Raw genomic sequence first — 14868 nt, 5'->3', positions numbered from 1 at the left:
GACTGTGATATGATAGGCCTGAGATTATGGAGATGCCTGGGACCTCGTAGCTGGTCAGCTATGTAGTTAACGACGACATCAGGCTCACTTAGATTGCGCTGCCGATATAGCTGAAGCCTTGATAACCGTCTTTTTAGATTACGCACACTAATGTGTATATTATCTGTAATAGCAAGGCATAATGCTATTTCAGCCTGCGTCAGGCCTTGATTGAAAAGGTATGTGACGCTGTGATCGATATGCTCCTGCTCCTCTGACATTGCTACACTGAATGATGTTTCCTGCAATGATTTAATATACTACACTATCGTTTTGTTTTCTCAAGATCTCGAATTAATTATATTGTTATCTTGGGAAAACAAAGTTTCGTTATCTCGAGATCTTCCCGTAATAACGAGTTAATTTCATTTGTTTTCTCGAGATCTCGAGTTATTATCTCGAAATAACAACTGCCGTTTTCCCGAGATAACGGGATAATTTTCTCGAGATCTCGAGATAACGAAACTTTGTTTTCCCGAGATAACGGGATAATTTTCTCGAGATCTCGAGTTATTATCTCGAAATAACAACTGCCGTTTTCCCGAGATAACGGGATAATTTTCTCGAGATCTCGAGATCTCGAGATAACGAAACTTTGTTTGAAAATTATCCCGTTATCTCGGGAAAACGGCAGTTGTTATTTCGAGATAATAACTTGAGATCTCGAGAAAACAAATGAAATTTACTCGTTATTACAGGAAAACGGAGGAAATAAAATGTATGAATGCATGGCCCTTTAGGGCTTCTGTAGTTTTCTCAAGATCTCAAATTAATTATATCGTTATCTCGGGAAAACAAAGTTTCGTTATCTCGAGAAAATCATCCCGTTATCTCGGGAAAACGACAGTTGTTATTTCGAGATAATAACTCGAGATCTCGAGAAAACAAATGAAATTAACTCGTTATCACGGGAAAACGGAGGAAATAAAATGTATGAATGCATGGCCCTTTAGGTCTTCCGTAAATACCAGCATCTAAAAGAAAACCTACCATTTATTTTTCAAATTTACATTTTCCTTTCAGAGAAAGTTGTGTTAATTTGAGGGTGCAGGATAACATGTATCTGATCGTTATTGCAGACGGCAAACTTGAACATCAACATATTACAGGTCAAAGCAGCCACGTCAACAACAGCAAGGAGGTGAAGAGGGAGATAAAGTCCCCAGACTCAATTTGTGAGTTGTTGAGTTTGGAGAAACTTTATACATTTTCTGAAACGCTGTCAAGGAGAAATTCTTAATTATTTGAGCCTCCCTGTAAATTCGGCATATGTTATAGCCTGTTACAGCACTCTTAGTCCCTGCAGCCATGGCCATGAATGAGAGGAACAAAAGATTAAAGTGGTGTCACTGGCTAATTTTTGCCCTGAGACCCCCTAACAGATTAAATTTGCCCATGCCTGCAAAAATTTTTTAAAAAAAAATGTATTCACTTGCTGTGCCAAAGGCCTCTGCATTATGTAGGCATCTCTATGGGTCTTTAATTAGGTACTGAATAATATATGAACACATCATCCTGCAGTTTCACCATCAAATACCTTTATTCTGAAAATCCCATAGCGGAAGCAGTACGTTGATTCTGGCCCGTCCAGCTGCAGGAACTTTCGCTTCGTTCCTTCACAACAAGATGGACTGGAATGAAGACGATGGTGTAAGTCCGTCTATGTTTATTAGCTTCTTCTGTCGCCTGTGTTGTGAGGTTACCGTTTCACCTGGCGTAGACCTGGCTGACGTAGTTTTTCCTGGTGTTATCATAGCACGTTGTTAGCATTAACTAGCTAGCTTAATGTTAAATTGTAGCCTGTCGGTTAAAGCGGAATAACCTGTCCTCAGTGATCGACACGGGCTGATCAACTGTCAGGAGGTCTGCTAGCTTCTGTGGGCGTAGCTAGCCCGCTGCTAGTTACCTGATGTGAAACTACGAGCTGGCTAATCTCTCCGCAACCTCAGCGGTCAGATTCAGCTAGTTATATTCCTGTAAAGGTATGGACGTCCACGTTAGGGAGAGTCTGTTTGATCAGTCTGATTGACATGACGATACGTTGACAGCCAGCGTGTGTTTAACCCTGTCACTGCGCGGTTACCTTCCCTTTCTTCGCCTCTTATCACGAAACGATAGTTAATCCTCTATCACAGCTTAACTGCGGTTGCTGTTTCCTGAACGAAAGTCGTCAGCAACATGTGTCGTGTTCATCCAAATCCACATGTGTTTATAGTTAAGCATTGCAGTCAGACAGTTGGCTTTTGCCATATGTTGTTAAATAAGCAACCTGTCATAACCAGCAACAACAGCCAGACTGATAGGAAATAACACAACATCCAGAAGATCCACCACAGAGGATTGAAAATAGCAGCCAGGTGCTAAAGGAGCAGTTCATCCCCAAATACTAAATTAACCCATTAATTCACATCCTTGGCAGGGAAAACTCCATTGAAATTAGCAGAACCACCCAGTCTCCTCCAACTATTAAGTATTTCTCTTTATATCCCTAAATTAATGTGAAATGGTTACCACAGTCAGCTCTTTGGAAAAGGGAGAATGGATCAAATATCATTTCACAGCAGGCCTGTATATAATTTTGTTAGTACTGCAAGTAACGATTATGTTTATTCTCAGTTTATCTGTCTGTTTTTGTATTAATCAAATATTTTGTCTATAACATGTCAGAAAAAGTGAATAATGCCATCACATTGACCCCAAGGCCATGGAAACAGCATCAGTATTGTATAAATGTGTCATTTAGAGTGACCTGATGTCGACATGTTGGCTGATATGCACACAATTCTGGCAGTGATGCCTCAAATGTGACAAAGACATGTAATGGATGTAGGATATTTTACAGTTTAACATTAAACTTCATTGTCTACACAATAAACACTGATATATCCGTCAGAGGCCAATATCAGCTGATAATAATGGTCGACCAATATAGCAACCGGCCTCTAATTTACAGTGTATCAAACAGAAAATATGACCTTTTGCTTGGTAAAATCAAAATTGTTGCCAATTAGTTTTCTCTACTATATCATATATTATATCTGTATGTCATCTGACAGTCCATAATATCACTTCATATTGTCACATTGCCTAATCCTACAGCTCATTCTTATTTTCTAGCTGTTTGTTGTTATTGAAAGTGTTCATTATTTACCTCATTGACAGCTATTTTACACAAGGACACCTTACAAATACAAAATGCACTTCACCTGAGAACAGCTGGGTCACCACAGTGAGTGAGGAACATATTGAGAATGTGGACTATTCAGACCTGACATTGTTTTGCTGCAGAAGAATTTGATAATCTTATACCAGCTGTTTGAAAACCCGATGGACATTTTATACAGTTTCCTGGGGAAAGAGACAGAAGACAGTGACTTACTGTGTATTTGATGGTCTTAGAGTAAAGTTTTTTCAAACAGAATCTTGATAGTTTAAGATCTCAAATAACTGGCCGTCTGGAGTTGCATGTAAGTATTTTGGGTATTTTAGTCTTCATTAGATAACAGACAGGTGAGAGATGGCAGGAAATGAGAAGGGAAAGATGGGGGAAGACATACAGTAAGGGTTTTTGGCCGGGCTTGTTGCTGAAATGTTGCTTTTCCTCATGCTTCCTCAAATAAATTCATTATTCTTCTCAGATCACTAAACCAGCTTTCATGCCTTTCAGGCCCCAGGACTCTGAGCTCCTCTTCTCTGCCAATTTAAGGATTCCTAATGGACCGTTTTGGACCAAATGTGTGTTTCCTTTGTGTCCATGTGTTGCAGGGCTGTCACCACGGACATGGAGGTCATTCTCACAGTCACGGGCCGAGAGCGGCGCACCCCTTCATGACAGGTTTTCACGGACAGTTCGGCAAAAGCCCAGATCAGACGATGAACCTCAGCCAGCAGCCGAAGAAACGGTCGCACATGGACGACAGCAGCAGTTGGGATATAGTGAAGGCAACGCAGTAAGTAATAAACTTGAGATCTGTATTCCACTGGAAAGGATTGTCAGACTGTAGAATAAGACAATCTCAAATTTTAACTTAACTCCAGGTTCTCAAATGATAGTTTCTGTTTTTGTAGGTGTTTTGTACTAAAAGTCTTTTTAAAAATGTTTTTCGACTGGTGTCTATACAGTATTTTCACACAGGTAAGAAGATATACATTTCAAATATATTACTATAATTCTATAGAGCACAGAAGTAACTACACACCTTGACTCTCAACTGTGAATTTCTGGCAGTATTTGATTAATATATTTGCACAGGAGTTGCACGACGAAACTCAAGGAATGTACAAACGCTTTGAGTGCTCTGTGTTTAATCAGCAGTCAGAGGGTGATGATTCATTTTTTTGTCCAGTTTCAAAGCGATTTAGAAAGAAAACCGTAAAGAAAAAAGTCTAGACTTCACAAAGCAGTTATTGTACACAGCAGCACTTGAAGGTAACTGAGCTACTAGCGGCTTTTGCTAACTGATCAGTGAGTTCAGGAGGAGCCGAGCGAAGGTCACTCTTCTTTATAGACGGTAAATAAAAGAAAAGAATCTGCAGAGCCACTCCTCTCTGTCTATTCATCGCTCTGTCAGTATAGTGGGAACCATGGGCACACTCTTTCCACGCAGACTGAAAATAAGATTAAATGAGCTTGGTTTTCTACTTAAGCGCACAGTAGATAGTAGTTCTTCCTTGCTTTAGCTGTAGTTTTGATCATTGTATTCAGGGCGCTGTATCTTATTTTTTTTAGCACTGTACAATAGAGGTGTGAATCTTCACTGGCCTCACGATTTGATCACGATTCAACTGTCAATGATTAGAGTGCACAATGAACCTTGATGCAACTTGATGCATGTCAGTGTATCACATTGTAAATCTTCTACTGCACAGACTACTTTTTCATCAATTAAAACAAGCAGTAAGGTAAATTCAAAACTCCCTTTTTATTTAGAAAGTCCTTTCAAAAGTCAGATTAAAACAGTCTACAATATAAAACTGCATCTTTCGAAAAGCAGTATCGGTGTGACCAATCTCAGTAAAAAAAAAAGAAAAAGAAACATAAATCCGTCTGCAGTGCTTTACACGTGTGCTGGAATCTACTACTAAAATATGGTTGTCCGCAAACTCCTGATTATGATATGCCATTACATCGATGCAGTATCTTCCTCATCGCGATGCGTCTTAGAATAGGAAAATTTCCACACCTCTGCTGTACAACACAAAGCATCGGCCTGATAGTTATTATTATTGATGTGTTCATTAAGTGCTTTCTCCGTGTCATCCTGTCAGGTTCGGTATCCTTGAGCGTTGTAAGGAGCTGGTGGAAGCAGGATATGACGTCAGGCAGCCGGACAAAGAGAACGTCACTATGCTGCACTGGGCGGCCATCAACAACCGCTTAGAGCTGGTGAAGTAAGAGCAGCACTTATAACTTAAGTCTCGTCGTAACTGACTCACCACAGAGACACGAAGAACCTGTTGTATTAACATTCCACTGCAGGCAGCTCACCATTTTAAACAAATAGGCTGTCTGTTCTGAGTAGTAGTCCATAGTAATACCTTAGGCTGAAGTAGAGTTTGGATATCATTTTGGGTGTAAAGTCGGGAGACTCTTGAATATCCTCCCATGAAGTTCTGGAGATCATTCGTAGATTTTGATTGGTTAGATTAGGTGAAATTAGGTAAAACACTGTACTGTATATCAATTAATTGTTAAAAACATGGCCATTCTGCAAAAAATGTATTGAAATACTACTGTAAGTTAACATAAATAACACAAATTTAGAGCTACGTCAACCAAAGTAGAGTAAGAGTTGATGGATTGGTGCTGCTGCTGTCAGCTGAACTTCATATTAAAGAAAAAACAGCTTCAGTACAGTCAGTCCTTCCTCAGGGACTTTTCAGTGTCAGAGGCATCTTAGATATTGCACAGTGCTTTGAGCAGTAACAAACAGCATCACAAGCAACATCCAGAAAAGAAATAGAAACCACTGAAACGAAATACAACAAGCTCCAACACGGTTGACACTCATTTGTTCTCCGTATCTTCCCTGCTGTTTCCTCACAGGTATTATATTTCTAAAGGGGCGATAGTTGATCAGCTTGGAGGAGATCTGAGCTCTACTCCTCTTCACTGGGCCATAAGGTGACTGAATGACCTTAAAGTGTTTTGTTGCTAGAGTTTGCTTTGTGATTATTTATTTTTTTTACATAACATTTATCAATGTGAATTGTCAAAGGAAAGGTAGAAACAAAAAAAATACTTTATTTTCAGCCTCTCAAGGCTGCCATTATAACCATTTGTCATAAATGAGCAGGTATTTTGTCATCATATTTGCATAAAAAGTACCGTAAAGACAAATAAATACATGGGCATTAACCCACAAGTTACCAGCGATGTAAAGAGAAACTCAGCTGTGGCAGTTAAATCACAGATCTGTTTGTAAAACATAGTTTAGTACTTTCTCCAAAAATCTGTCTTTGGCTTTTGTCCACGATGAGGCAGGGGCACCTCCCCATGGTGATCCAGCTGATGAGATACGGAGCAGATCCTACCGTCGCAGACGGAGAAGGCTACCGTGCTCTCCACCTTGCCATCCTCTTCCAGCACATGGCCATAGCAGCTTATCTTATGGCTAAGGGACAGGTCAGACCCCACAATAACGTCACATCTGTAGAGGTCTTTTTCACTTGGTTCATGCTTATTTTACTTATCTTTTTATCTTGATTTGTAATCCTCTCATTTGCCTGTCTGCCTGCAGGAAGTCGATGGGCCTGACTGTAACGGACAGACACCACTGATGTTAGCAGCCCAAAAGATTATTGGGTTAGTAAATTATGTAAATGCATAAATATTATATTGAATGAGTATAGATGCTGTGATTGGAGGTCGTGTCTGTGATGAATTTTCTATTTGCAGATGTAGTCTGCCCTTTTTTTTGTCAAATTCAGTAAATATTTCCTCACACCCTGCTCAGCCCTGACTCTGTAAATGGGAAACAAACAAATTGGCTTCGACAGAGCCACACACAATATTCCAGCCAATCCGCAACAGGGAATACACCTACACCTTGACACTGCACAACGCCATCTACAGTAGCCAGCAGAGGAAGAAGTCTCTTTAGTCTGATGAGGAGCAGTTTTGTTTGAAATGTCACTACTTTGGTGTATTAATTATGTAGATATATGAGCCTTGCAGTGTGCGGGCTGGCTTTTTGTGTCATGTTTTGCTCACTTTCAGCTCAGCATCTGCTCGTTTTGGTTTGGATGTGCGTGTACACTCCCTCATCCATGTCCTCACACATTATCTGAGATGTTACCTGCCAACTTGTTATTAAGATATTTTACTTGTAATGGCAGACCTCACCTTCTTTCCTTTGGACTCGCACTTCTTCGCCTGTGTAACAAGACATATCGAGGCTTACTAACTCTCGGCCAGCGGATGCTCTGAATTCCACCATATTAATCATTTGGTCAGCGAGCCCAGTTGTTAGTGTTGTTGCTTTGGCAATGGGTGTCCATGAATTTGGCCTGCGGAGCATCTGAAGGAGCACTAAAGGAGGAATGCATTTGTTTGGCTGTTGAATTCAAATATCAACAATCTTTCTCCAGAATGACTGACTCCACCTTTTACAAATATTGGTGCTTTGCTTTTTTGCTGGGATACATCTTTCAAGTTCTTCTTTTCCTTGATTAGAAAAAAGGGTTTTTTAAAAGTAAGCATTTAAAATGCAGTATGTAAACTTTATGAAAAGCCTATGCACATTAAAAAAGATGTGCATGATGTGTGAAAAAAACTCACAGCTTTCTTTAATGTTATTGTGTATCTGTCAAACTGCCAAAAATATAAGAAATAGTTTTTCAGAGTTGTCTGTAGAGTCTGTAGACTGATAAGTATCAAATACAAGCTTGAAGGCAATTCACAACCTCCTCACATTACTGTCTAGAGATGATTTTAGAAAATAATCCACACATGTTGTTCTTCTGTTCCAGACCTGAACCCACAAACTTCTTAATCAAAAATAATGCCTCTGTCAGTGCTGTGGACAAAGTGAACAGGAACACTCCGCTGCACTGTGCCGTGCTGGCAGGAAATGTAGAAGCCGCCCACATCCTGCTGGAGGCCGCGGCCAGCGTGGACGCAGAAAACATCAATGTGAGCTTCACAAAACTTACACTGCAAAAGCAAGATGTCAAATAGTGTTGGTTTCAGTCTGCTGTCAGACTGTGAGTAACACATCCCACTAGTTACCAACTTATATCTGTCATATCTGTTGTTTGACCATCTGGCATCAACAGTGAATCCATGCAGAATGTTGAAGGCATATAAGGATTCTTAGTTGTTCTACTTTTACTTGAAATACCTGGAATTATTGGAATTATCTCAGAAGTATTTGTTTTATTTTACAGTTTTGACAGTTGGGGTGAAACACAGACTCAGGTAGACTGAAAGGGCCCCATAAATATGAAAATATGTCGATGTTTGGACTTCACTTTTGGGAATCTGTCATGTCCTCAATTTTTTAAATTCAGCCAATGGTTTAAAAACATTTATGAACAGTTGTTATCATTTTACATTTTGAGTTGAATCAATAATCATACCCGTCTTTGTGATGTATTGATGCTTCTTCTTCAGGGTCACACGCCCATCGACTTGGCTCACCAAGTGCACAGCCCGCTGCTCATCCACATGCTCAACCACGTCAAACAGGAGAGGATTCGCTCCAACTCGCGCTGCGTGCGGATCGTCAACAGATACAGGGTACACAGACACTTCAGACCACACAAAGACCGACATAAAAAATCTGGTCACACATTAAAAAAACAGTAACCTCTAGAAACACCATCTTATTTGCATTTACAGGTCTTTCTACAGTTTTTGCTCTGCACTGCCATGCTTGGAAGTGTAGGCGCCATAGTTGATATGAACTCAGAGTCCTGGCTGCTCAAGGGGATCCTGCTTGCCTGTGTGATAGGTGTGATTAATGTGGCCTCAAGGTGAGAGCTTAAATGTAACTGTAGAAAGAGTGAACAACCCACATTTTGCTCATGTGCTCCATCTATATGTTGTATGAAACTGCTTGTTTGTAATCTAATAAGAAATGTTTGTGTCTAAACAGGAACTTCCCAGGTCCAGCCTTTCAGTCTCTCCTACCCGCTACAACTCTCATGGCCTCAATCTTCTGGATGCTCGTCACCTGGTGCCTCTGGTTCCTTCCAGATATCCTTTCTTCAAAGGAAACAGCACTGTAAAGCAGTTACAAGACAGTTATGTGTGATGTTCAGGGCTTGTTTTTGCATTTTAATGACATTTTGGCATTCAGGAACTGAGCATTTGGTTAGCCTGCTATATTTCAAGTCATATTTGCATTTTAATTGAGTTAAGACAAGTGTATGCCTTTTGGGATTTGTTTTAAAGGTATTCTTGGAAATGTAAGATGTGTGTATCAGATTAATGCATCAATATTCGAGAAACAGGAAATAATAACGAGATACGGGCGCTGAGCAAACACTGCTGGATTTAAGTGCACTGAAGTATTCCCTCCTTCAGTTTTTTCCTCATGTTTGATATTCTGATCAAGCTCATAAAGGAAGAGTTTCTTAACCTTTAACCCCACATGGACCCAGCGCCACAGTTCAGGTAGTGTTCACTCTGAATGCCACTGCTCTGCTTTACTACTACTTCCGCACCTGCAGGACCGACCCAGGCTTCGTCAAGGCAACCGAAGAAGAAAAGAAAATGGTGGGATTGCCTTAAAAGTTAGTCACCAAGTAATATTATCTTACGTGTTAATGTTTTATACATAAATGAGCGACGTTTTGTTTGTTTGTGTTGTCAGAATGTGTTGGTGTTGGCTGAAGCCGGCTGTCTGGACCCCAGAATATTCTGCACTTCTTGCATGGTGAGCTTTAAACACAAGACTTTTATGCTTGACTGCACTGTTCCACAAACACAATGACAACCCATGTTGTTTTAAACTGCTTTGTTCACAGGCAAAGAAGCCAATGAGAACGAACCACTGCTTCTCCTGTGATGCTTGTGTGGCGAAGCAGGACCACCACTCCGTCTGGACCAATGGTTGCATCGGTACGACAGATTGTGACAGCCAGAAAATCAGTATCATGTGAAACGACTTTGTAGTTGGAGAGCACATACTTCCACCAAGGATTAACAATCCTCAAATTTGTCATATAGTATTTAAATTAAAGGATGTAGGAAGGTGAGTTGAAGATGGTCTCTCATCAACACATTTGTCATCTTCCAGGTGCGAGGAACCACCACTATTTCGTCCTCTTTCTGTTCTCCCTCATGATGATGGGAGCCTGGATGTTCTACGGTTGTATCATATGTGAGTGACTCAACATAACGGTCTAATAACAGCATCTGGCACAGTTTTGAATTTACACAGGATGCAAATGCTTGGGCTTTGCATGTTTTTCAGACTGGAGGACTCACTGTGTGCTGCATTATGAGGATCAGGGCCTGTGGGGAGTGGTCTCCGGCCTGGTCAGCTGCTCTCCATGGCTGCTCAGCATCTTCCTGCTGGCCTTCTATCACACCTGCTGGTCTGGCTCGGTCCTGGTGATACAGCTCTACCAGGTGACTCGCTGCTTGTTCACAACTTGTTGTCTGTCTTAAAACCATACTCCGAATGAAGAGAAACCTCAGAATAAGCTTAAATAGAATTATCTAATTGTCTTCATAAATGTAATAGACTTTTTGTGTGTGTGTGTTATATTACATATTTATTTTATATACTATCTATCTATATATATATATATATATATATATATATATATATATATATTTCTGCAAATGTAAAATAATATAAAACCATTATATTATAATTTGGGGTGTCACGATTCTAAATTGAAAACCAATCAATATGAGCTTTCAGTATCAATTATCAGAATCAAAACCAGGATCAGTGATTCTCTCAGTATTTTTTCCCCAGTATCCTTTACTGTCCAATTAAATGGAAATACACCAACTTATCTTCCGTGAGGTTTGGGTTGAAGTGGCAGGAAAGGCCAAACCTGTTGAGCCACTGCATGAAATCTCAGTGTGTTTGCAGTCGACCGCTCTGATGCATTTATACACACAATGAGTGTCTTCTCTGTACATGTGGTGACGGATGTGTTTCCTTTGTGTCGGAGCAGATTGCCTTCCTGGGACTGACCACAGCAGAGAGGACGAGCCTGACATTCCACCAGAGGAAACTCAGACAATCCGTCTCCCTGAGACAGAATCCATACAAGTGAGTTGATATCAGTGTGTTCACTACTTCTGAATATGTGCTAAATTAGTTTCTTAATCTGTTCTTATTGTCTCTGGAATCCAAATTAGAGTTTGACTACAGTTTTTAAAACATAGTTAAAAAGCAGCTCTATAATGTCATGTTCTTTATTTCAGTTTGCTAATCAATATTTAATAACAGAGGATTCATGTCTTTAGTTAATGGCTGTGTTGTAATTATGATGCAGGGGGAACTTTATGCTTCTCAGTCAAGGTCTGGTGCCTTAATGAACGTCTCCTTGTACATTAGCCCTGATTTATTACTGATACCACTGTGCCAAATGTGATAGTAGTCTCTATGGAAAATCAGAATTGAAATCATATTGAACAATGTGTAAGCTGATGTTTGCAACTGTCTACTGAGAGGTTTGTGAAAGTGCAACTAGATGTGCAAATGGAAACTGCAAACTGTAAACCTGTACCTGCATCTGAAAATGAATCCAGTGGCTCGTTTTCATATTACCGCTTAATTTAACACTAAATTTCAATAACATTAAAAATTAGCTTCTCCTCAGACATTGTCAAACTCTGCATTCTGCATTAAATTATACATTTGACTAAAATAATATTCGGTCCTGTCAGGATCTTACATAGCTTTGTTGTGATTATTGACGCCCAGACTAGCTATATCTGAAGAACTGTGATCTAATATGCAGCCCCTTATAGTGTCGACTTCAAATCAGTTGCAGTGATTCAAAATGAGTAATTTGAGGAATCTGGTTAGAAATGATTCAGTTTGAATTAGCTTTGCTGTTTGCTGAGAATTGAACTGACAGCGCTTTGCATGGTTAGTTGGTTTTACAGGAAGTAAGGTCCCCTGCGGTTGTGAATAATAATGTTGGTGAAGACTGGACAAAATGTAAAGCTCTTGAAAAAAATGCTAGATCATGTGTTTAAGCAAAGTCCTGGGTTTCCTTTAGTTCCTCTCTTGATACCCTCTAAATTTTTAATTTAATTCAGTTAAATTCAAAATACTTTTTGTCACTCGTCGGGCCGTTTGAAGAAGAACATTTTGCAAACAATTCTTTCCCACACGTGAGAACAATCAAAAAAGAAAATATGGTTCTGTAAGAAAAGAGTTGAATAAAAACAATATCCAACACCACAAGGGCGTATTACGTCAAAATGTTTAAGTCCTGAATCCTCTCCGACTGTCTCTCTGCAGTTTGGGCGTGGTGAAGAACCTGGTGTCGTTCTTCCAGCTGCGTTGTTGTGGACTCTTCAAACCGGCCATCATCGACTGGACGCAGCAGTTTCCGCCCGGACGTGATCAGCCGATGTTCGGCCACACCGACATGGTCTGACCTCCCCGCCACCCCTCGCTCAGGGTCAACGGTCAGACTCTTACAGTGGTTCTGGACCAAAAGCACAAAGTGTATTTATTTATTTTTTTAATGGGTTGGCTCCTTGTGAAGAGAGACCACCATATCAGAAGTCGGGAAAACACAAAGCATTGTGTAGATACTGTTTGAATGGGATGCTCTTTGTACAGACTGCTGCTGCCTTATACTTGACCAATGTAAGTGAAATGAAAATCACAAATGTTTAAATTTGGGTAAGGTTAATCAAACCTTTAAAGGCCTAAATTGTAATTGAAGTTTTGAGATGTTTTTTATGAACACATTAAGCCTATTTTGTATCATCTGTTCAGAGGAAAAAAAGGATCTTTGTACGTGATAACAGTTGGTTTTATGACTTTTGTAAGAGTTGCATGTGTTTAATAATGAATGACCACTATATTACTTCAATAAAGCAATGTTGTGCCTGTCTTTTTAACTGGCTCTGTGTGGGTGTCAACATATGGGGAGTGGACAGTTTAATAGAACACTGTACATCTGTGAATATCACTGTGCTGAGGCTAATAGATGTGCAGATTGTTCAACTCAGCAGTCACATCTGAAGCCTCCTTAAAGTGTTCAGCAAGTGTTATATTTTTGAATCTTTTTCTACGTTGAAAATTTTTTTAAGGGTTTACTGTATGTGCACCATGTACTGGCAACTACGATAAATCATCACAAATACAGATGTGCACTCCATCCATATTAAGTTGAAAACAAATTAGTAGTATGCGTCAGTATCAACAGGCCTGAGAATCTGATTTTTGATTTTAAATCCTCACTAACCCAATTTTATTTTATATCAAATAGACAAATGACATTATGTAATGTCAAAAGAGTCTATTGCTATGACGACCCCCCACATTGTAGCGGACTGAAGCTGCGAAGATCAAAAATAAATCAATTAATCAATCAATGGCTCAATAAATATATAAATATGCCATTAAATGCACCAGAAATAATATCAGAAATAATATCAAAAATAAGTGAGTGAGCATTAACTTGAAATACATGAGCTAAATTGCAATTGCTGTTTTGATTTGCTTCTGTATTTATTTATTCATTTATTTATATGTAATTATGTTTTATTTAGCAAAATTCAAAGGGAAAATACAGAAATAAATTCAGGAATGAATACTTAAATGAATTTAAAAATGAAAAAGTTCATTACTACCATGGAAAATAAAAATTAATAGAAGGGTGCTAAAGCCAATTAAAACAGAAATCTCAATGTCACATTTTATAGATTATTAATGCCACATCATTTATTCATTCATTTAGTCTCTGGAAAAACGTTCTGTGCTGGTTGGCCCCTGGAAATCCTTCTGATGATTTAAAGCAGCCACTGTGATGAAAGTGTCTGCAGGTTTTTATAGATAACTTAAAGGCACAAACAGTGTAATGAACAGAATCCTCTGTTGGAGAGACCTTTTTTTAAAAAAAAAACATTTCCTCTGTGTCGTCATCTCTTCTAATTTAATAGAGTGAATCTGATAACGGCTGTAATATTAGTCTGACAGAAACATCTCATCCCAGCCTGCTCTGCACGGCTGCTCACACATAATTGTTTGGGAGAAATCAACTCATTCCATTTGTTAGTCGCTTGTTGCCTTGATCATTCTAATTAATTATTGCGCAGAATATTTATGAATGCAAATAAATTCTATTAATAATTAACTCAAACAAGATGAGGCACTACGAATTGTCTCCTCACAGCAGGAAGTAACAGTGATGGAAATAAGTTAATTGACTCATAAACAGGGTTGGGCGAGTCATTTTGCAGTTGTAACCATCAACTATAATTAATAATACAAACAAAAGCATCTAAAATCAGTGATATAGTAGTTCAGCTCATTCCTGTATGTGATGTACAAAACTCTAGTTGAGGGTCCCAGATTGTATTTAAATTCTCTATTTCCTCTTTCCCCTCATTTATAAAAAAAAACATTTTTTTCATTAACAAACTCTTTTCAGGATACATTTTCGGGTTTCAAATATTATTTTATTTCATACTCAAAATCAACAATTAAGTATTATGTATTAAGCAAAATTTTACCCAAATTTTCAAGATAATCTCGACCTTAAAATATTGCTCGACCCTGCTGTTTGATATATGCTCTTTCACACCATCCAGTGCAAAGGTCAATACTAAGTCTCCACTGAAACAGCTGCCGTGTGACGAGGTTTGAGTTTGAGGTTTGTGAAAACCACAAATGC

General features: G+C 39.1%; 1 protein-coding gene across 1 annotated transcript; it reads left to right on the top strand.

Annotated features, from left to right (window-relative positions):
• The first annotated feature begins 1614 nt into the window (after positions 1-1614).
• zdhhc13 (zDHHC palmitoyltransferase 13) lies at positions 1615-13083 on the top strand. The gene is made up of 17 exons (XM_073464977.1): positions 1615-1689; positions 3805-3989; positions 5308-5430; positions 6086-6163; positions 6520-6664; positions 6780-6844; positions 8011-8173; positions 8654-8779; positions 8882-9015; positions 9138-9240; positions 9638-9760; positions 9858-9920; positions 10012-10105; positions 10284-10367; positions 10461-10618; positions 11179-11276; positions 12480-13083. Exons 1-17 carry the CDS (start codon positions 1666-1668, stop codon positions 12616-12618), a joined length of 1905 nt encoding a protein of 634 aa, XP_073321078.1. The 5' UTR covers positions 1615-1665; the 3' UTR covers positions 12619-13083.
• Positions 13084-14868: the final 1785 nt, after the last annotated feature.

Source organism: Pagrus major, chromosome 4, assembly GCF_040436345.1.
Source record: "Pagrus major chromosome 4, Pma_NU_1.0".
NCBI lineage: Eukaryota > Metazoa > Chordata > Actinopteri > Spariformes > Sparidae > Pagrus > Pagrus major.
This window is presented reverse-complemented; position numbering and strand designations above follow the sequence as displayed.

Coding starts and splice junctions, on each gene's coding strand:
- zdhhc13 (XM_073464977.1), top strand. CDS start 1,666: ATGGACTGGAATGAAGACGATGGT. Junction 6,845..8,010: donor GCAGCCCAAAAGATTATTGG/GTTAGTAAATTA, acceptor CTTCTGTTCCAG/ACCTGAACCCACAAACTTCT. Junction 9,921..10,011: donor TATTCTGCACTTCTTGCATG/GTGAGCTTTAAA, acceptor CTTTGTTCACAG/GCAAAGAAGCCAATGAGAAC.